General features: G+C 31.9%; 2 protein-coding genes and 1 non-coding gene across 5 annotated transcripts; all 3 read right to left on the bottom strand.

Annotated features, from left to right (window-relative positions):
- Positions 1-316: 316 nt before the first annotated feature.
- LOC111021892 (golgin Putative 1) lies at positions 317-9856 on the bottom strand. 3 transcript variants are annotated; one of them, XM_022299004.2, is made up of 21 exons: positions 9527-9854; positions 7906-7986; positions 7543-7592; positions 6811-7446; positions 6633-6695; positions 6181-6258; positions 5536-5739; positions 5017-5073; positions 4825-4899; positions 4658-4729; positions 4067-4129; positions 3867-3965; positions 3461-3538; positions 3231-3299; positions 2616-2663; positions 2430-2525; positions 2242-2318; positions 1772-1817; positions 1597-1695; positions 1455-1499; positions 317-812 (listed from the first exon to the last, which is right to left on the bottom strand). In XM_022299004.2, the coding sequence occupies exons 1-21, from the start codon at positions 9552-9554 to the stop codon at positions 729-731; spliced, it is 2148 nt and encodes a 715-aa protein (XP_022154696.1). In that variant the 5' UTR covers positions 9555-9854; the 3' UTR covers positions 317-728. The 3 variants fall into 3 exon arrangements, 2 of the variants coding, with proteins under 2 accessions (XP_022154696.1, XP_087983497.1); XR_015792773.1 differs by lacking the exons at positions 317-812; positions 1455-1499 and having other exon boundaries at positions 1669-1695; positions 2242-2314; positions 9527-9855; XM_088127371.1 differs by lacking the exons at positions 317-812; positions 1455-1499; positions 1597-1695; positions 1772-1817 and having other exon boundaries at positions 2251-2346; positions 9527-9856.
- A 135-nt stretch (positions 9857-9991) lies between these two features.
- TRNAA-AGC (transfer RNA alanine (anticodon AGC)) lies at positions 9992-10064 on the bottom strand. The gene has a single exon. It is a non-coding gene; the product is annotated as a tRNA-Ala (tRNA).
- Positions 10065-14239: 4175 nt separating this feature from the next.
- LOC111021911 (uncharacterized) lies at positions 14240-15373 on the bottom strand. Its single transcript, XM_022299039.2, has one exon. The coding sequence runs from the start codon at positions 15222-15224 to the stop codon at positions 14580-14582; it is 645 nt and encodes a 214-aa protein (XP_022154731.1). The 5' UTR covers positions 15225-15373; the 3' UTR covers positions 14240-14579.
- Between the last annotated feature and the right edge of the window lie 8219 nt (positions 15374-23592).

The following is a 23592-nucleotide window of genomic DNA, read 5'->3' as shown; positions in this document are numbered from 1 at the left end:
TAGTTGATGTTTGGGAGATGAAATGTCACACGGATCTAACCATTTTTATTTAGTTTAGAAACCATTTTTAAGAAAATTGATCCCATTTGATGATGAGTAGCTAAAGTTAAAGTAGCTACTCCCAAAATATTTTATAGTTAAATTGACTTTTAAAGAGGCATTTTGCTCACGAAGGTTTATATAGATAAAGTTATGAAGGTGAATATATAAACTTGATATGTTAATTTGTTTCTTCCAAATTATCATCATTCTTCCAGATAATTCAAATACAAACTAATAGAAGTACAATGTAAGCTAAATATCCCCTGAATAGACATTTATCCTCACAATTTCATAAATTTATAAAATCAAATGGAAAACTTTAGATTCACAATATCCAATATTTTCTACTAGGTACAAGTATCGACAGTGGTCAACTGATCCCATTTCTAGCAAAACAACGTGAAAAAAAAAATTTAAGTTATTGTTAAAATTAACGATAAAGAAAATTTTCGATGCGATGCGACTTCTTTCATCTGTATCAGCCACTCTATTTCTAAACCAATTGCCTTTATCTTCTCTGATAAACAACTAAAATTGTATATTTCTTTTTTTCTTTTAAGTAAACAATTCATTGTGCAGTTGACAATAGATAAATAGAACCCAGGCTTCAACTTTTCAGTTGAGTTTTCATTTCTTCACGTCAATCTACTGTCATTTGCCTGCTTGTACAAAAGTTGGAGATGCAATTACTCGTCTTTTATGGTCAATTTGGGTTGGGATAGCCCCATGGACTCTGCAACTTCTCTAGCAGCAAAAGTATCCGCTTGCGCCTGCAAAACTTAGCACGTTTCGAGGTTAAATATATGTGTACGGATCTAATATCATCATGCTAAGAGTAACTAGAATTTCCCTAAGATTTAGGGAGGGTTCAGTAGAGGGAGAAAAAAAAGGCCAACGAGACTGATTGAACCAAGTCTTCGTTCAGTTGGTTTGAACTTTGAAGTATTTTATTCGTCAGTTTTGTTTTTCAATGTATAAGAAAACAATCATTTCTTATTGGACACGGTCTGTTTAGTTCGATTTTTTTGGTTTGGGTTTGTTGTGTGGGTTTGAGTTGGTTGGTGGGTTGATTCGATGTTTTAGAAAAGCCTTTGCAAAAAGAAAAGAAAAAAAAAAAGTTTTAATAAAAGATCGGCTCTGACATCAATTTCGACCAAAAACTGACTCAACCCATTTACACCCTTAAAAGACATCATTCATTTGATGATGAGTGGCTAAAGTTAAAGTAGCTACTCCCAAAATATTTTTTTTTCTCGTTTAAAACTAAGCATGTCACTTTCATCTCGCATGACTTCTAACCTAAGATGTAGATACATGCATATGACATGTTACACGAACTTCACATATCCAGAACCAGATTCAGATAAGAGATTTGGGGTTGGAAAAGGAAGGTCAGTGAATACCAAACATACCTGCAAACGATGCAATAGGTACATCAAGAAAAGATGTACAAACACCTGCAAACAGATTTTCAACGTTACAGTCCGACTCCGATAATAACCTTATTAATCATACTTCAGACATTTTTTGGACAAAGGCAAAAGAAACTCTTACCAAATAAAAGAGTAGTATGAGTCTTGCAGTGGGATACCGCCAGAGAAATCTTGTTGCCCTGACTGCCCCTGAATCCAACAGTTTTGCTGCTTTCTGCAGCTGCACGATGCAAGTTGAAGGTAAAGATAAAGCCCGGCAAACAAAGGGTAAGCATTGGAATGGACAGGAGATTTACCTGCATGCTCGTCCCGGCCATATATCGATGATGCAAGGGGAGCGGCCTGAAATCATTACTTTGTAAGGGAAATTTCAAGTAATGCAAGATGTTGAAATACTAAAGAAATCGAAACAATTGGAAATCGCCAGATTCTTCATTAAAATTGTCAACAAGTGGACCTACATTCACCTTTTACTTCAAGTAACAAAGCAGTTTTGGGACGGCTATGGAAGTCACAAGAAACCTCATTCTTTTATGATATAGAACAGTTTCATGTGATTAAATATAATAATTTTGCATAATCAAGAACCTGATTTTCTGCAAGTAATATCACGTGCTATACCCACCCTTTTACATCAAAACATTCAAATGTTTAATGGGTCCGATTTTGAAAACTATATTTCTTTGTAGGATTATAAAGTTGAAACAGTTAGGTTGAAGTACAAGTATCTACAAATAACTGTAAAAATTTAGGACAAGGAACATACTCGAGAGATTTGATTTCAGAATCCTCTTCCCAAGATGCAGAAGCTCGACGTGAAACTCTACTTTTTTCTACTTCTACCTTTTCAATAATGCAGCCAAGTTATAATCTGATTCAATAAACTATTTGAACAATGAATAGGAGAAAAGGAATGATTATTTTTGAAAACGTATAGAGCACCAAGAGGCAGACCTGTGCCTCTTGAGCACGATTTATTTCCTTCTCCAGTTGAAACTCAGCAGCAGCTTTTTCACTAGCCATGGCTTCCAACTGCGTTTGCTTGTAGTACTACCATAACAATGTAACTTCGTATATAAGTAAGACTCCAGACATTCTTTCATGGAAAAAATAGGGGACATGGGCACTTAAACTCATTACCAATAGATCGGTCAGTTCACGATAACGCTTCTCAAGTTCCATGTGCTCCTGGTCATTTGAAACTATAATCAGTGAGTTGATGATTTGGTTAGTCAAAATTGAACAAAGAAAGAAACATCTAAATATGAGCTAAAGCCTAAAGGAACAGTACAAGACTAATGCAGTGAGATCATGAGATTTTATCAGTATCAAAGGCTTTCGATTTCATCCGAGTTGATTCTGATAGCAGATATACTACACATGAAAAGATAGTTCCTCCAGTTTATGTTTCTACTTTAGGAATATCATATTTTCTAGGTATTTCAAATAATATCAAGTGCTCCAAGTCACAGCATACAAACCATCATCATTATTATTATAATAAGAATAGTAATAATAATAACAACTCTTTGAATTTGAGGGAAAAAGAAATAGGAAAAATGACCTCCAAAGTCGTACGGATGCAATAAAATGAGAAGAAACTCAAGATTCACTAGACGTGAAAACAATGACTTTGTTAGGTTTACAATTACAGTAATCGTAATTCTAACTGCTAATGCTAACCATAATATTCCAAACCATGGAGCATTGTCTGCTTGGCAAAACATGTACAAGTTATAGAATGCAGTAACGAACCTGACGTGAATAATGCTCAGCATCTCGCTTCATAGCAGCCATTTCAACTCTCATTTTCTGCACTTCAGCCTGAAATTGAGTAGATAAAGAGGGCAAGGCCAAAGGCATTGCACTTAATTCAATTTAACTTATTCAAATTTATCGGATGTCTCCGAAGAGACTAAATTCAATCAACTAAATGGCCAACACTCAGAGTCTTAGACAGTAGACACAAAGCTTAAGACACTTGCCTCCATGGAAGATAGTTTGATTTCAGCATCTCTCTGACCTTGCAGTGCACGTTCCACTTCTTCTTGCCATGCCTGCATCTTGATGTCCGAAAGTGGAAGGTGGGAAAAAGAGATGATTAACATTAGACAATTTCAATTTAGAGAGAAACAACACAACAGCTATTGCAAGAAAATACGGGCATGAAAAATGAATCTTGAAAGACAATTGGTATTGCAATTGGCACAGTTAGCTATCTGTAGATATAAGCATAACTCGAAAAGAGAATATGTATGAGAAATGATGGAGCAAGAATTTGTTCATATAGTTACATAACAATACAAGCGCTAAAAGTTAAGTTGCCAGCCATGATGAATAGAAGTAAAAGATGGATACCAGAAACCATCTTCAAAGTCGGGCAATATTTACCTGAATCAATTGATTTGCATCTTCAGGCGACTTTTTTTGTCCACGGCGAGCACGAGCTTCTAAATCTTGCAATTCTTGGTTCAAAGATGAACACTCAACCTACAGTAAGGAACTTTCTAATTATATGAAGATTAAATCTGTTGAACTAAGAAATGCAGATTCATAATGATAATTACAAAAATAATCTATAACTATCTTACCTCAAGCAGCGCTACCTTCTGCTCAAGCTCTGTTGCTTTAGCTGTCCGCTCATCTGCTACTCTCTTAATAAGGGAAAACAAATAATCACATGGAACGAGAAGGATACATATTAAAGGTGATACAAAGGTGAGATTGTTACTTAGTGAGAGATATGATAGAGAGAGAGAAGAGAAAAATTACAGAGAGAAATTTTAAATAGAAAAGATTAGAGTGCGAAAATTAAAGAAAAATATATATGATAGAGAGAGAGAATACAGAGAAAAAATTCAAAAAGAGAAACTTTTGGCAGAAGGAAATATGTTAGAGAGAAAGGTAAGTTTGGGAGAGAAAATGATAGTATCGTGAAGAAAAAATGATAATAATAAAAACGTGTTTTAAAAAAAATACTAATAATTTCCAAAAAGAGATCCAAAATATAAAAATTCAGTTTAGAACTGAAATCTGAATGGTTTATGGAACAGCCATTAAAATTTAATTTAAAAAAAAAATAGTCATCAAAATACCACCTTCAGGTTCCTTTATTAAGATTTAATGATAAAAATGCATGTGACTACGAGCTGCAAGTTCAATTTGATGACTTGGTGCTTTACCTGGATCCTTGCAAGAGCTGATGCAGCTTCCACGGCTCTATGTTCCAATTCCATTTCTCTTTCCATGGAAGCCTGAAGACACCAAAGATCATCTATTTGAAGAAAATTGGAGAAAACACACACCACACGAACACGAAATGGATCACAATTGGCCTGTGCATATATACCATCTTTGTAGCATTATGAGCAGAACGTTCTTCTTCCGCTCTACGCTCTGCAGAAGCTAGCTCCTCTCTAAGAGCCTATAAGAGTAAACTTTATCAGGACCAACGAGTAAAAAAATTCAAATAATAGAAGGCTTTTCTTGGTTAACAAAAATATAGAAATTATTATTAAACAAAGGTGGAGAACTAGCTCACTTGCATCATCCTTGTCTCGGTTAGTTCTCTATTTCTAATCATTGACTCCATATTTGCCTGGAAAAATCATATGATAGAACTAAATGATAACATTGCCAGTAGCCAAATTGTATTCCGATTACAAGGCGAGCAAGATTTTGAATGCATGAGAAAATAATCAAGGGATTTTGAATGCATGAGAAAATAATCAAGGCAGAAGTCTCGCATAATGAAGTATTATAAGGACGACTAAATGGCAAAATACTAGCATAAATAAAAGTGAAATGACTTATTTTACAGCCATGCTTGAAACCATCCAGGACTGGCCCAATGATCAAAGGAGCAGGCTGTAACCCCATATAATTGAGATCTTAACTTTGTTAGAGTATTAATAGGACAATAGAGGAAATACAGCCTCAATTTTATTAATCAACAGATACGAGCCAAGGGAGATCAAAGAGCTCCCCTCCTCTCCCATTTCTTGCGTTCATTAATACTCTAACATATCAGCACATAAAGAACATAGTGAAAATGACAAACCTGAATCGAGGCCAGATTTCCTTCCGATAAGGCAGCTTGTTTCTTAAGTGCATCCATGGAACCAATAAGAGCCTCAATTTCAGAGTTCTTTGCTGCCAAAGCTTCTACCATACTTGACTCTACTCTTGATACTTCACCTTTGGACTCCGATAAATTATGCTCTAGCTGCTTTATGCGAGCATCATATGATCTACTCAATTCTCTCTGTCAAAGAACAAACTTAAGTGGTGAAAAGGAGGGGGGAAATGGCTGGAGTGTATCAAGAACAATAGAAAACACTAATTCTTGTGGGCATGGTTTAGACTATCATGAATAAATTCCAATAAGAAAAATATATATATATGATTACTCGCCAGGTTACCATCAAAACCAATCTTTACTGATTAACACCCTACACGAGTGCTTTCATTGAAACTAAAACAAGCTAATGGAATACATCAACTATTGACTACCAAAAAGAGAGAAAAAAAAAAAGCATTATATACACAAATGCACATATTATTTTTGGATAAAAGACATTTCATTTGATACCAAAATAGGTTTAGTGTAGACCGTGAACACTGAATGCATAAGTTCTCAACAATAAGAAGGTGCTTAAGAGTTCATTTAATACCTAATCCAGATGTGATAACTGATAACTCTCACCTCTGCAATAAGGAGTTCCTCCAACTGTGCATTTTCAGACTTGTATTCTTGAAGACGTGACGAAAGTCCAGCACAGACCTATGCCTCAATAAGAAAATGGTAAATCATCCAACAAAGTAACAGATGTCTGGCTATTTAAGTAACTAATATAAGATAACCGTTCTGATTGAAATTTGTATTCTTACAAACCGAGATTGTTAACTAGATATGCAGTCAAGATTTTCTGAGCCACATGCACTTTTGTGGAATTTTACCTTTGTAATATCATCATATCAATAATGATATAGGACAATCGTAAAATCCAAGGGATACAAAATGACACAAGATAACAGCTAGTTCAAAATATATCATGTAGCCCGTGCTACATGAGGAATCCAAATTCTACAACTGACATATTCTGACCAAATCTGCATCATAAAAGTTCAAGAATGAGGCATGACGCAAGAACATACCCGAGCTAGCCTTGCTTCCTTTGACTGACCAGTGGAACTAGAAGTTTTAAGCAGTCCTTGTGCCTGCACACCAACTAAATGAACTTTTAACAAAACTAGTAGTAGAAACAGGATCAGTGAAAGCTGAAGAAAACAAAAAATACGATCCTACTACATACAAACAAAATCACTATTATACCTCTTCAAGTTGGTCCTGCATTTTCATTGAAGACTGGTCAGCTTTATTCTCTTGTTCCTTTTGATTCACTGGTGATTGAACCTTATTAGAATCATCTTTCGTTTGATTTTCCCCATTAGCCTGGAAGTCTGTAGTTGCCAACTCAGACGTGTCTTGATCTATCTTTGATATAGTTTCTTCACCTCCCAATGGATTACTCTGCCCATCATCTTGATGATCCTTTTTAATCTCCTCAATCTCTTTAATGGGTATTGACGAGAAATTCTCCTCTTGAACATCCACGGCGTTCACATTATTTACCTCATTTTTAGAAGTTGGTGCAGTAACTTCAACATCAGCAACAACTGCTGAAGCATCCACACCATCAGGAATTTGTTTTACGGCTTCAACTACCAGGGCATCTGTTGAAGGACTGTCTAGCTCAGGGACATTATTGTCATCGTCATCTTGCTTCCTTTTGTTTACTTGGGTCAAAGACTTATCAGAAGCAGTCCGGTCGTCTTCATTGAAAGAAACAATTCCGTCTGTTCCAGGTACAGGCACTGATCCCACATCTGCCGGTGATGATAATATGCTTGTTTGCTCTTCTGCAGTGTCATTTGCTTTAGAAGGTTCGTTCGCGGATGGTTTCTTTGCCTAAAAATATTCAAATGTAGAACCAAAATATATTTTAAGACGTGAAAATAATGTATAATGCTACTATTTGACACCAACAAGTGAGCCATAACCCACCTCTTTCTTTGACTTTGTCCTCTTGGTTTGAGATCCTTGGCCATTAGAAGCTTCATCCAACGGTAGTTGAAAAAAAGAAAAGGATTCATATGATCAATATTATCACAACAAATGACTACTTATGGGAAGGTAAAAAACCATTTCGAGTCCAGAAATCAATTTCAGTTATAATCTTTGAACGAAATTCTTGGTTCTTCTGAAGAAGATCTGCTTCAATAATTATGGCCTAACCAGTAGTCATTAAATTATTCTAGAAAACCCAATTCCAAAGGGAGCTACAATTCCAACGGAAAGTAATGTTGCCCTACATACAGGAAGTAAAATATCAATTCTTACATAAATGACATAAATCAAGATGCATACCAGGAGTTTGAATATCGGACTGCTCTTCTGACAACTCACTGACGACAAGCTTTGCCCTTCGATCTACAACTTCAAACAATCCTGACAATCATAAATGACTTTTAGGAATTTTCTTTGCAAGGGGAAGCTATGATAATAGATGAGTAAATCGAGACATTCATGGGAATTTATGATTTTCTTTTCCGATAACTGGGGTGCCACCAATGGGCCCACTCCCATTAAAATTCCTGGAGAGGCTATTCCCACCTCAAGAACTAAGAAGTCCAGCTCCGAGAGACAATAAGAGTGAAGCACTAGACTTCAAACCTTTTTGCTCTTAAAGCAGAAAAATCTTAACCTTCAAGTGATGACCATTAGATTGCAGTTTCTCTTTATCTCCACAGATATGGATAAATTCTCCAAGTTATAAAACGTGAAATGTGAATTCCTTTCCTCCACAAAATCAACATAGGTATGTGCAACAGTAATACTAATGTAACAGAAAATAAAATCTCGATGATATTCAGAAATTAAAAGTTATAGCCAACACTCGATAGTAACAATCAATTAATAGAGTACAAATAAGTTCTCATTAAAGGTACCTTTAGTAAGAAATATAGAAGGGAAATAAGAAAAAAAAACGTAAAAATTTAAAAACCAACCCGAACTATAGAGGTTATCACACTAGCACCGTCAAACTTTCAGTTTAAGCAATTATCCATTGAACTTATGAGACCGCTGCAATTAAATTCTGATGTTATAACTTAATTTTTCTTTTCTTTTTCTTTTTTTATAACTGGGAGTAGGAACTTTACTCCCTCGTACCAAGGGCCCTTGCACCCGCCCAAGTCCGATATTATAGCTCAGTTAAGTTATATCAGTATGATTATTATCTCGTAGCTAGTGTGTGATTGTAACAATTCCTACCGTTCAATGGTGGCTTTTGCCCCAAAAAGAGAGACGAAGAAGAAGGAAAAAAAAAATGCCCGAGAAAAAAAATTATTTTAAAAGAAAACACAGAAGCAGCTAATTCATATGAAACTTCTACCCATGGTTCGCCACCTGAATGTTAAATCCCAAGGCGGACTACTGAGAAACTGGAATCCCCGATTGTCTACCATCATAAATATATTCGAAACAAAGAGAAGTGCCAAATTAGATGTTTAATTTGCTACATATGCGATCTTGATCTTGTCATTAGATGCTCACAATTAACGTTGAGCGAGATCTCGACATAATTCCATCAGAACAAACAATAGTTGAAACTTAACAAAAACCTAAATCCATTATTTTGCAAACCAGGTGAACCCAGTACCAAAAGCCTGAGCCTTACTTTAAACGACCTAGAAATGGAGAAGCGGGGTACAAAATGTACTCTCTGAAACTTTTCAATTACAGCATCAGATCGGAAACTTGCCTCCGAATTAAAACGTTCTTCAATCACAATAATTCTAAAACATCTTTGCTCAGGCAATAATTCTCACACTGTAACACATCAAACTCAAATTCGTGGAATTTCAGAATCTATGCGGAAACGTAGTAGCTTTAATTTGATAACGAATCCAAGATTAATGAAAAAACGCTTCAGATCAGAACGATAATTCGAGCACATATATGTAAGAGAAACAGAAGAACCTCGAACCTTCAGCAGCTTTGAGCCACGAAGCCATTAAGAAGCCGAAACTCGGATCGGAAACAATGCCAAGCCCTACCAAGCGGTGGCCGGAGATTGGATGAACCGAAGTATGAGATTCTAAACGTTCCGGTAGCTCGAACGGAAATCTTGTTTCGCCAAAGGACACTGTAAGCTCTACAGGCACCACAATGGCGGTGAATTTTCAGCGGAATTAGTTTATCGGCAATTCTGAGAATCGGCAACAGAGTGCGGCGGAGGATCGTGAAAAATGAGAATTTCCGACGAAGAGAATCGTTAGTTGAGGACCCTGTTCTGAATCTTCTGATCGACGAGTGAAATCGAAGGAAACGCGGCAGAATAATCATGTGCTGTAACGACTTTGGCGCCCTCCGTGTTCCACCAATGTATACCTTCCACGTCACCAAAAGAAATCGTCAAAATAAAAATAAAAAAATGAAACCACAAAACAAATGGAGATGCGGGGTATCGATCCCCGTTCCTCTCGCATGCTAAGCGAGCGCTCTACCATCTGAGCTACATCCCCAATTGATATAAAGATAATTACTACAATTTTATTAATAATATAAATTTATGGGAATAATTTAAATTTCATTAAATTATAAATTTAGCCTAAATTGTGGTTATTGTGCCTATCCAAATTCCAATCTTAAATTTGGAAGGAGTTTCGATTATATTATTGAATACTAAGTTTTATTTAATATCGTATTTCTAACAAATTAATTTAATTTATGTTGTTGGGTTTTTATTAACATAAATTTGAGATAACATCACATCACATTAATGTTAACTTTTCACTACATAATTTTTAATTGATTTGACGAAATAGATGGCAAAAACAAGTTAGGTAATCGGTAGAAATCTTGTTAGAATTTTTTATTTTGAATATATTTATGTACCTTTGTCTATTTGGTAGCATTTATCTACAATAATCGATTGGATTTGATGAATATTTCAATATTAACCATTGAGTTGAAAAATATTAGTTTTAAAATAAATTATTTTAAACTAGCCTACAAATGATGTCAACCGATCGTTTTTAGTCGATTACATTTTACTTTTTCTGCATAGTGACAAACCAAAGTCAACATAGGCCTTGTCTGAATTAATGGGCTGGATATCAACCCACTGCTCATCGGCCCAATTACCCCTCAACTGCTCAATGCAAATGGGCTGGACTACCAGCCCAGCCCACTTCTCATTTGCAGTTCTGAAAGAAAAGGAAAGGAGAGTTGAAATCACTTCACTTTCACTTTAGTTTGCAAAAAAATATAAATAATAAATAAATACACTTTTAAAATTTGGTAACAACACTAGATTACTATAGTTCAAATTTGGCTCATGAATTTAACAATATCCTTCTATTAAAATGTTTTGTTACTTGGTGGATTTTGAATCTCCTACCCCCCTCAATACAAATCCCTTATTTCTTTTAACCAAGAGAATCATGAAGTGTTAAAGGCACAACTATTTGTACTAAAATGTTTTTTTTTGTATTAAAAAAATAAAAATAAAAAACAAAAACATATTGTTCTACCAGCTTTTTCTCGGGGTAATATTATTTTCTACACTTGATACATATATATATACGTGTATATATATACAAAGTTAAATATCCACATTATCCAAGCCAAAATTAATGAAAAATGAAAAATAATATTCTTACATCTTTTGGCCAAAATTTAGCTAAACTTAAATTGCACTCATGTCGAGTAAGAAGTCAAACATCTGAAAATTAGCTTTCCATTGTTGCTTGGTGTTTACTCATAATTATTATGTTTAATCTTACTTTTAATGAATAATCATTAGGTGGAAAAGTGCAAAATTTTAAAGTTTTACTATTTAAATGAATAACAATAATGTTTACATGCAAGCTAAAATAGTAAGATTTGCCTTTTATAATTACTTTTTGTAAATTCAAATATTTAATAATCCATTGAAAGAAAAGTTGATATGAAACAATCATGATGGACAAGAAAATCCTTTATAGAAGAGTTGATGATGAGACATGTGACTCCAAAAGCGAATTTAGCATGCATCTTTAAATGACGTAGCTATCATAAAAAGGAGACATGTGTTGTCGTGTTCGAGTTGAATTGTTTTTTTAAACCGACGTGATCTAAATAGATGGAATACGAAGTAGAATTTCATTATTCAAAACTACAACAATTTCAGATCAAACACTACGTAATGGTTATATAATAGTATTTGAAATGGTTACGGTTAAATAGTTATGCCAAGTGGGCGAACAAGAGGATCTTGTATAACGACCTGTGACGTCTATGACTCAACAGATAAAATCTAATAAATTCTAACACCACCTCGTCGATTCAAATGTCCCTCTCCTCAAATTGTTTTTAGGGCAAAGAAGAAGGAAAAAAAGTTGGATAGATGACATCTTGTAACCACGCAAAAGAATGAGAACCACTAGAACACCTAATTATAATAAATTGAACACATCACTCTATAGAGTAGAGAAACTAAAGAGACCTGTAATAAATCCAAAGGCTACCTTTCAACAACTATGAAAAAGCAACATTTGCATGGTATTTATATATATATGAAAATTCTTAAAATGTGACCAATTTATTTTAATTTCATTTTTGTCATAAATTTTCATATTTTTTTTTAAATATAGTATGGCATAAGTTTTAGATTTCTTAGTACATTTTGTTAACATACCACACTACTAATCTATTTTTATCGGTTGTTAATTACTCGTATTAAAGTGAAGTGTTTGTCATTTGTCTGCTACTTTCTCTAGCTTTCTATCAGTTTCACATTTTTTTCCTATCTCTTAAATTCAAGTTTGTTTGGGGAAGAGAATACCCTGGACACGTGGAGGACCCCTATTGGTGCTCCAAGATGACTCATGAGTCATGCCCAGCTCGGACGGCCGAGATCACCACCACTAGCGTTGACAGATGCTAAGTATGAGGGCCGAGGTGAACCTGGCCGAGGTCCGACCTACCGGGAAGCTCGGTGGGGGCCGATGTGAGCTACTGTCAGCGACGTGATTATTGGGTATAACCGTTGATCCCGAGATTACCGGGTGTAACCGACGGTCCCGAGATTACCGGGTGTAACCGTCGCGAGATTAGCGGGACTACCACCCATAAGTAGAGGACTTCACTCCACGATCAGGTACGATGATTTCTGACCTCGAACTAAACTGGGAATCCGACCTATACTGACTTGATCGTCGGAGTGCTCACCTTTTTGTGCAGGTCCGCCCAGTATTCAGATCGGTCCGGAGGCCGAGTTCGAGCTACAATCTGAAATACACTGTTGTGCATATCCTTGCATAAACAAAGTTCAATGTGTGTTCTTCTACCCGGGGTGTTAAGATATCCCACTAGTAATTTTATCTTTCATATGTGGTTAATTAATTATTGCTATTAAGACGAAGTGTTTATCATTTGTTTGCTGCTTCTCGGATTGTTGATATTCTCATCAAGTATTTAATAGTTTCACGTTTTCTGCCTCTTGAATGTTTGTTCTTTCTATTGACTACTATTGACTTGAGGGGGGTGTTTGTTAGTTTGTTGGAATTGATAGTTAGGTTGTTCTACTATTCACGGTAAATCAATTATATGTATGAGAGAGTGGGTTATATATTGTATATCACTGATCTTATCATTTTATCATTCATCACATGATCACGTTCTGTGTTAATCTCGATATATTTTATGTTACATTTAAGTTTGACTTTGAATTTAACCATGTCATTCTAGTAAAAATTTGAACTTTTGACTAATTTAAAATTATATATTTCTTTTATGTTTATGTCTCGATTTATAAACATCAATTTGTTTGTTGGAGAGATTGAGTTGTGAATTCTTATATATATCTTTAAGATATTGTGCCAATCTCTTATTACTTGAGATATTGGTTAAAAAATGTATCATCGACTAAAAAGTCGTATGTTTGAACCTCCATCCTTATACATTGTTGTATTAAAAAACAAATATCTCATATATCAAATAGGAAAATACTTGAGTCTTAACAAACGAAGATCTATCTCAATACTGACTACCATTCAAAATGGACAGCTCTCAATATTTTTTAAATAAAAAATTATCTCGTTTTAGATTGGTGTCTTAAATATTGAGAATTAATGTTAGGACCGGAGTATTTTCCTATCAAATAGGAGTGATATCCAAAACTACATAAAAAGATTATATCATATATCATCTTCGGTGTATTTTATTTTGCAAATAGAAAAATACTATTTTCTTTCTTAAAATCATTCCGGGCACATCACTTTCAATCATTTTACCTCAATCATTCTACCTCAAAACCAGTAGATAAAACAAAAGGAATCATTTGAAAATTGTTATACTATTTATTAATTTTTTAGCACTTTTCCTAAAAAAATAATAATAATAATAATAATAAATAAATAAAACTAGCATTATTCTACTAAATTCTCGAAAGCTAAACGCAAGATTTATAGCATTACTAACTAAAATAAAGCAAATACGCTTGAACTTTCATTTCATCATTATTTTATGTTAATTTTTTGAAATTTCAATACTTTCAATTGTTTCGTTTTAATATTTACACTCTTACATAAAATCTATTTTAATCGTGCTTGTTAATTATTTATTAATCATGTTATATAAAACGAAATCAATTTCCAACAAACTCAACATCTAACCAAAAACTATAAAAACTTAGACAAATTGCATATATATTAAGTAAATAAAAAAAAGCTGTCACATCTCATTAAAACAGAACCTTTAGGTTCAGTGGCTGAAAAAACATGAAAATTCTAAGATCTAAAATTCCAAGCTAAATTTTAGTAAAACTACTTTGAGAGGAAAAGAAAAAGAAAAAAGAAAATGAAGAAATTATCTAAACTTAGTTAGATTTGTATTTGCTCGAGAGCTTCAACAGATATGGCTGAGGATCAATCACGTCTCTCGAGGCAAATACTGGTGTGAATTGTGATTCGATTCGACGTTCGTTTATGATGTTCAACTGTCGCAAATTCCGCAGGTTCGTCGTCGTACGGCGATCGGAAAACTTGTTCATATCTTCATCGGCACAGCGTGTTCCGATACGGCGATTCGAAAGTTGCTAAACTTCTCTCCAGCCGTAGATCCGTGTAGAACTTCTTGATAAATTCCTCCGCCGCCTTGTCGACGAACTGGCTATCGCCGTCGTCTTTCAGAGAAAACGGCGAGTCCGTAACGCGCAACTGCCGTACTGACCGCGGACTCTTTCCGAATCCCGGTAACGGCACTAACGGCGACGCCTCCGACTTCTGATCGCTGTGAAGAATATCCAGAACTCTGTGGACGGCCGTAACGGTGGAGAAATCGTCGTAGCGGTAGGATTTGGAGAAATAGTGGTGGTTTTGGTGTTTTCGAAGCTTATTGAAGTAACGGAACGGATACGCCGGCGCCGGACTGTTGCTGCAACTGAACTCGTAATCGCGAGTGGAGATGTAGGAATTGGCGATGTCGATCGTCTGGCAACTGAAGGCGGAGCCGTGGTGGAACTCCACCAGATTCGCTATCGCTTTTCCGACGATTTTGCTCTGTTTGATCATCAAATGAAGATCCAACACTATCTTGCTTTTACTCAGCCCTTTCCTCAACATAAATACAATCGCTCGCACCACGTTCCACAGCTTCTTCTTCACCGCCGGCCGATTCGCCTCAATTTCCATTTCGAACATACAGCGAATTCACAATCAGTTCACAATTCCGCCTTCTTCTTCAATTCCTCGTTCTAATTCGTTCCAATGGATGAGAGAGAGAGAGTTTTTCTTTTTTTCTTTTTCTTTTTCTTTTTCTCGATGGAGGAGCGCTTGATCTTGAGCGGTTACAGGGAAGGGTATATAAAGGGGATGAGTGGTACTTGGAGAGGAAGGGTGGCCCACTCTCGGTCTTAGCGCGTGTCTTCAACCGCGGGAACAGACCCAATTGAAATTTCTGGTTCTTTTCCACGCGCTACGCCGGAGCGTTGGGGGCGAGAGTTGTCTTCCGTTTCAATAAGAAAAGCCAAGAAATAAATATCTAATATAAAGTAATACTTTTTGGGAGTTTTTTTTTTTCCTTAAAAGAATTGAGATGACATTAAATTGAAATTTCCTTCCATATGAAACAAAAATTCCGGATTGCTTTGATTTGTGTCCCAATGATTACATATATCATGATCAACCTTTGCCCAAAAATCAAGTTACTAGGTGACATGAGTTCCAAGTTTAAGTTTTAGATGATTAGCTTCTCGAAATTGTCACCCAAAATTATATTTTTATGTCATTTTACTTTAAAAATCTTTGACATTTTATTTTATTCTCTAAATTGTGTGTATATAATTATTTATTTCATTTTAAAAAAATGATTTAATAAAAGGTGGATATCAACAAATTTTTTTTTATTTTTTATTTTCTAGTATTACATGTGAATGTGAGGATCAAACTAAAGTTAGAGATATATTTCAATTAACGTTGAATTATTCTCACTTTTGCAACAAATTTTTTATTTACTTGTGAATATTTACATGTTTAGTTTTTTAATTTTAATAAATTAACATAATTAGTTGAGGTATATATTTTCAACCAAAATACGAGAGATTTCAATTTTTAGGGTTGAACTAAAAAAATTATTTATCTTTGAATTTTGGCACATGCGTGAAGTTCCATTAGTTATGAATTGAATTTTAAAATACAATTTATTTTTTCGTTAAATGATGAATGGAGATATATATATATATATATATAGTACTTATCAATGGAGATTAAGATCATTATAATCCTACGATTTTATTCAATCTCCTCAATTTCTTATTTTGTTACTTCATCAAAGAGAATAAAAATAAATAAAAATTTTAAAGAAAATAATTTCTTATGTTTGTCTTAGATAATTAAGAGTTAACAAATTAAGATTCTGGTTTTTAACATTTAATAAATAAAAATATAATTACATTTTTTTTCTAACAAAAAGATATAATTATATTTGATTTCTTTATTCTTTTAATTGAAAAATAAGGTAACAATTTCTTTTACTTTTTCTCTAAAATTTTAAATTCAAAAATTAAAAATTTTATATGGAAACTAAAATTTTAAATTAAATATTTAATGTTGTTATTACTTTTTAATATCGATTATGCATTTTGTAGGTAAAGAATGATAAAACAATATTTTGTCTATGTTTAAAAAAAATAGAAATAGTAACAAAATACAAGAAATTTAATTTTGTTCTTTCCAAAATTTCTCTACAAAATTAAAATATATATATATATATACACAATTTTGCAAACATATCTTTTAAAGAGATGAGAAACAAAGAAACAACAATTAGCAAATACTTAAATTTTAAAATAAGAAACAATAAATAAAAATATTATGAAACAGCCAATAACAATACGTTTTAAAATTTTTTGAAAAAAAAAACAATACGTTTTAAAATTAGTTTTAAGACATTAACTTTTGGGCTAAAATTACTTTGATTAACTTTGGATACTAATAATGTTGAAGAAAAAAAGGTAAGAAAAAAACTCTGAAAAAAAGTAGCAAAGGCTATGTTTTAACCGAACCTGACGTAGAGAGGTTGGTTTTGAGTCTTTTGACACACATTACACGACAACTATGGAAAAAGTGCAATTTTGTATTTTGCTTTTGTTTTCTTATTTTTCCTTTTGCACCTCAAAAAAAGGAAATCTACGCATTAGAAGTGAAGGGAATCTAATTTTTACTTTTATAAACAAATACTAATTTTTTATTTAAAGACCAAAGAGTTCAAAATCAGCAAACCCCGTTTTTTAATTCAAAAAAGAGGATACAATACAAAATCGAAAATAAGTCAGATTCTTTATTAAAAACCATATAATATATATTTTAAAATATAATATATATATATATATGTATAAATGATGGAATATTTTAAAATACATTATTTTATCACGTAATCGGGTAAATATTATGATAAAAATGTTTTTTATTTACTATAAAATATTTATTAAGAAATAACCATAAATTTGTATGAAATAGTTTCTACATCTTACCAAATATATCAAAATGACCACTCTTTGAAAGCTGTCAAACTGAAACAAATGTTTTCAAAATCTAAAGGGTAGGAATTAAATGAAAATAGAAAAATACATAATTTGACATTTAGAAAATACATGAATCAAAATAAACCAAAGTCCAAAATATAGAAATCAAAATAGGATTTAAACCTAAACTTTATTTCTAAAAAAATCCATTTCAAATAGTCACTTCAAAAAAAAATATATATATATATATAATTTACCATATATTTTTCCCTTTATTTATTTGTCGACAAGATTTACCGGTACATGATTTGCCAGAAATGATAATATTTGACAAAATGCAATTAATTTCAATTCACCTTAATAACTTCAAATAATCAATGTGAAATTTAAGAACATACCAAATATGTATACTCTTTCAAATTACTTAATAATTTCAATACGTGAAGCAAATTTTAATCCCAAAATTCAATAGGGCAGAGACTTGACACCAACTCACTTCATTTTCCAGCATAAATGCAAGCGCGTATAAATATATATATATATAATTAATAAAAGCTTAGAGAATGCCCTCCGCTTCGTTTTGTACCACACGCCGCCCTCAGCAGCCAGCTTGAGAAAGTTGGCAGGAATGAATTGCATTACCTAACGAACTGACACGTGTCACGATACAATTTTTCCCTGCTGACCACGTGTCACATTATTGAGGAGCTACTTATTTATACGGAAATATTTAAAAACATTATGGTATTGCTAAAATTTTATATAATTATTTTAAATAATTTCATGACATAAAAATTAATAAATTTGTTTTTCTTCTGACTCATACTGCTATTTAAAATGGTATTGAATATTTAGTACAAGTTTTGTACTGGAAATTCTCTCATTTTACATCTTGAGTTTGTTTTATTTTAATGCATTTACATATTAGGGGAAATCAATTAATATTATTGTTGTTCTTATTATTACTTCAATTATAGTTTGTTCTAAGGTTGAAATTATGATTACAATTTACTGCATGTTATGTATGAATTATTTTTGGTAATCGTTAGAAGTTAAGAACCCAATATATATGTGAAAGAGAAAGTTGCGTTATTGTTAGTCAAGATTAATACTATTTTATAATTAATTTAAAAGTAGGCAACAGTTTGAGAGTTGAGATAAAAATCTATTTTTAATTCTTCGAAGCCTGAAAATGAATGGGGAAGAAGAAATTCAATTCTATCTTTCAATGCCTAAATCTTATTAAATTCTCAAGTTATACATGTCAGATTTAATTCAATAATTAATTGACAAGTAACAATATAAAAGATAGCTCCATTTAGTCTATTTAATTAATATACATATTAGTCGATATTTCATTTCATATCTTTTTTATTAGTAAGCGGGACGTACTGAATAAGTACTAGTTCGTTTTGCCAATTTAGCTGAATGGTTAAGCCATTACAATCTCTTAAAGTTGAGGTTCAAATTCTCTTCCATCTCCTTCTCGTTGATATAAAATAAAAGGTACTGTCTCATTTTTATTTTGAAAAAATGTAGTGCTAGTTTGTTGATGTTAACGCAATTAATTATAAGGATCAATTGTGAATTATGGCTACCATATATTAAAAAAAAATGGAGTTATGTAGCTCCAAAATATACTATGACTATCTATTGATATCGTACTTTTTTATTAAATAGAGAGTCACACATTTGAAGCCCGAATCATATAGTCCAAGAAAAGATTAAAACTAGGTGAATCTTGTTATCACAGAGTTAAAAGGTTATGTAGTATGACATAACCTATAGATTTAACTCTTTCTACTTTTTCAATACAAATTATACACAAATAGTTATTGTTACTTAATTATTATTAAATAAACTTTTTTCTATTGATATCTGTCAGTGTCCACGTCAGTTTGTGCCCACATCGACTCATCTCACGAAATAACCACTTTAACTTTACGATATTTAGTATCGGAAAATACATAAAAGTTAAATATTATTGAATAACTTACGAATTATAATTTCAATAATTCTTCTAAAGATTCAGGGTTTTTTTAGTCGACAACATAAACACACACTACTTTTTAAAATTCAACACTCATTTCTATTAGATATATTATTATCTGATTGTACTCATCTTAATTATTTTTTTTCTCATAACATGTGGAGATAAAGATTAAACTTACAATCTGTTAGTTGGAGATATATGTCAATTATGGTTGAGTAAGGTTGACTCAACTACTCATCTTAATCGTTTATTGTTATAGATACGTAGATAAATAAATACGTAATTAGAACGAAATTCTCTCTCCAGCGCCACCAAATAATAGCTAGAATTGATTTTGTCCATAATTAAGTCTCTTCGTTCAAAGAAAAATATTAATCATTCATGACACCAAGAAAACGAAATTAAATAATATTTTATATATATAGTACAATATACCAAATCGTCTTTCATGGTGGGTGGTTTGAGTTTAAAGTCTTCGGCTAGTGGAACGACGCCGTGGGGCCCGGTTGGTTACGGCGGCCTACGACATTGAAACTCCATAATATCGTATGTGTGATCACCAACGTAACACACATCCATCCATTTTCATCCTAATTATTGTGAAATAATGACATCCAATGCATAAAACAACTGGTAGGTTTTTGTTGTATTATGTGAGAATTTGAAAAGATAAAAGATGTGTTTGGTTAGTGATCAAATCTGAAAACAACGGATTTAATGGATGTATTCTTTGTTTTCAAATATATATTTGATACCATATTTGAAAGTTGAATTTGAATTTTAAAAAAATCAATTCAAGATGTTTGGTAATGTATTAGTAAGTCATTAATTGGTTACTAATTAAATATTTAATTTCATCTAAAATATTATTAATTGGTTATTAATGTTATAAATTTGGTTAGAATTTGTATTTTAAAATACTATATAATTTATAATATCTTATATTTATATGTTTTAATTTTAACTAAAATGAAATTAGTTTGTAACATAAAATAAAGTATTAATCAAAGTTTTTATCTTTTTAAATAAAACCTATTTTAAAGTTTTAGATTTAAAATCTGAAAAGACTAAAAATATAAAATAAAAAATAAAAAATTTCAGAATTTCCACTGTTTATATTACATAATCCAAAAACAACAATGCCAAAATAGATATTCATTGAACCCATTTGATTTAGTGAAAAAATAAACAAGGTTCGAATTCTCTACCAAACATATATATCCTAAGTGATATAACAAATATATAACTGAATTATTACTTTTCTCATTGTCAATTGATTTTTAGATGAACTTGATGATACAAATATCAGAGTCCGATAAACTCAAACGAACATCCAAATCAAGATTGGTGAGCCCAAAAGAGTGACTATCTTGAGAGACATATTGTGAAAAGATAAGAGACCTCTCTTACTAATTGATTTTCAGATGAAACTCATGAATATTGATATATTTTAATCTTAATCGATTATTTATTAATCTTGATATTTAGACAGATAAATAATGCCTAGAAAGAAAAAGTTTGAGTTCTATACTCCATCCATGATGGCTAAACCATTTTTTTTGTTTATTTAAATTCATATTAAATATTATGGGTTTTGATTTCTAAATTTTTTAGGAAAGCCAATACAGTCCTAATCTTTAAAATAAAACTATTTAAGAGACATTTATATAAATAGGATGAAAATAAACATAGATTTAGAAAGTTTGAAAATATTTTCAATTGCAAAATATAGAATACATACCAAGAAAAAGGTCGCACTTATACGGTTATACCGTTATTGACGTTTCTTTTAAGTACATGTAAATTTATTGTTTGGGGTGGGAATATTCTCATTATTTAAAATTTAAATAGATTTACAAATAGACACATCTTCTGTTTATGGACAAATATTTACATGAAATAGGTATTTAAATCCTATATAGTAGTATGTTTTTGTTCAACCTTTCAAAAAAGTCTGGCTTTTGTTCAATGATTAGCGAAAAAATTAAATTATAAAAATTAAAATAGTATTTCATGTAACATTATTACATAATTAAATTATTTGAAAACGTTAATGATGAAAATATACGAAAGTTTAGGAGTTAAAATATATATATTTATATATAGTTTGAATTTATATATAAATTTGAATTTAATTTTTATCTCCATTTTTATTTTAATCATTATAATTTGACAACTTTTGGTTTTCGTCCATAATCTAGAGGTTTAATTGCAATTCTATTATCTATATACTTTAGACTCAATTTCAACTTAATTTATAAATAGTTCTAGATATTTGACCATCATTCTTATTTTTTATTTTTTATTTTTAGGAAATCATTCTTATCTTTTACTAAATTTTGTTATAAGTCTTTTAAAATCTAAACAACCATAGAAGTATATGTCTAATTATTTGTAGACGTAAAATATTCGATGCTAATTTTTTGTTAAAAATATGAATAGAGTTATAAATTTGAGTATAATTTATGAGATAAGACACTAAGAATTACCTCATGTGAAGTTGAGGAGGTTGGATTGAGGCAATCTTCATTTTTGTGACTATTCAATTTTCTTTCATTTCTATACAAATAATTGTTGAGTATCGTTTTTATTAAATAAAAAATATCATACATTCAGTCCATACAAAATATATTCTTTGTGTAAAGGATATTATTGATGTTTTGTTGAATTTTCTTAAAGTAGTCTTTTCTTACACCAATCGCAAGTGAAACATGCAAGCAAATCCTTTCATGAAGACAGCTTTGCGACATTAGTATTTAAAAATCTGATGGATAGTTTTGAATACACGAACAACTCTTCCTTTGTAGTCCTTGAGACATTTTTCCATGAATGAATTTTTTCTTCTTAAAAAAAGGTCTGACATAATATTTATTTATTATAGATAATTAAAATTAAGATAATGATAAGTAGAAAAAAAATAATAATGATAAAAAAAGAAAGTTAATTTTGAAAATTTGATTTGGAGGGGCAACAAAATAATGGGACTATGGGAGTGAAAGCTGGCTTTGAATGTGAAGTTGTGGAGAGAGAAGGAAAACCACCATTTTTTCCCTCTCTCTCCCCACTAAGTATAAGATATATGTATTTAAAAAAATAATAATAATAAAGTAAAAAATGCGTGCAGGACCGTTTGGCTGGCGGGGCCACTTTCACTATTAATTTTTTTTATTTAATTTTTTTTTTGTTCTCTGAATATTCTTAAATAAATTAATATTCATTTTCAGTGGAGGAGGATCCCGAGGCATCTCTCGAATCTTTTGTGGTTTCTTTTTTAAAAGAAAATTTCATTAATGAAATAGTCATGATCAAGTAAATCTGGAGATGGCATCGAGATGTTACTGTGGTCTTCGGTCAAGTAGAATGAAACTTAAATTAATTAAATCCAGCCTAATAAAATTATTTAGAGATTTCGTGCCTTTAAAAATGTGAGACTCCACATTTTATAGTCTAGTGTATGAGATTTCTTATCAACCTTCTTTAGAACATGTCAGTCAGGTTTTTAAGATATTATCCTTTTACTTTCTACTGTCTTTTAAGTAATTTTGTCGGTCCCACTTTATCCCCAAGTGACTAAGTTGAGGTTTAAATTCATGTTCTAAGATGAGTGGTCCATGTGGCAGACTCATAACCTACTTATGTGGCAGACTCATAACCTACCTATAACGAGAATTATGAACACATTCTTCATATTTAATTTCTTAGAGTTTTTTTTTTACTATATATATATATATTTTTCTTTGAAAAAAAGAAAAAAAAATCTTAGAAAATTTTTATTTGATAATTATTAGATTTTGGATTAGAAAGGAGACGAGTTAGAGCAAAATATTTATTTTCCGTCTCAAAACAAATTTTGGGAAAACAAGCTTTTTCTCCTAATTGTATTTCAAATAGGATTCTCGATTCCATTCATGCAACCCCACAAAGACTTGTCTTTTGCAAGGGTTTTTTTTTTCTGTCATCTATGAGAAAATTGGATAATCATGAATCATATTGTACAAATTCTTGATAAGATCAAATGATAAGTTTGAAAACATGTTCAGCCAATTTCAACGCA

This window comes from Momordica charantia (assembly GCF_013281855.1).
Source record: "Momordica charantia cultivar OHB3-1 chromosome 8 unlocalized genomic scaffold, Mcharantia_2.0 BLBB01000008.1, whole genome shotgun sequence".
In the NCBI taxonomy this organism is placed as follows: Eukaryota; Viridiplantae; Streptophyta; class Magnoliopsida; order Cucurbitales; family Cucurbitaceae; genus Momordica; species Momordica charantia.
The sequence above is the reverse complement of the archived record's forward strand: the minus strand, read 5'-3'. Positions and strand labels throughout refer to the sequence as shown.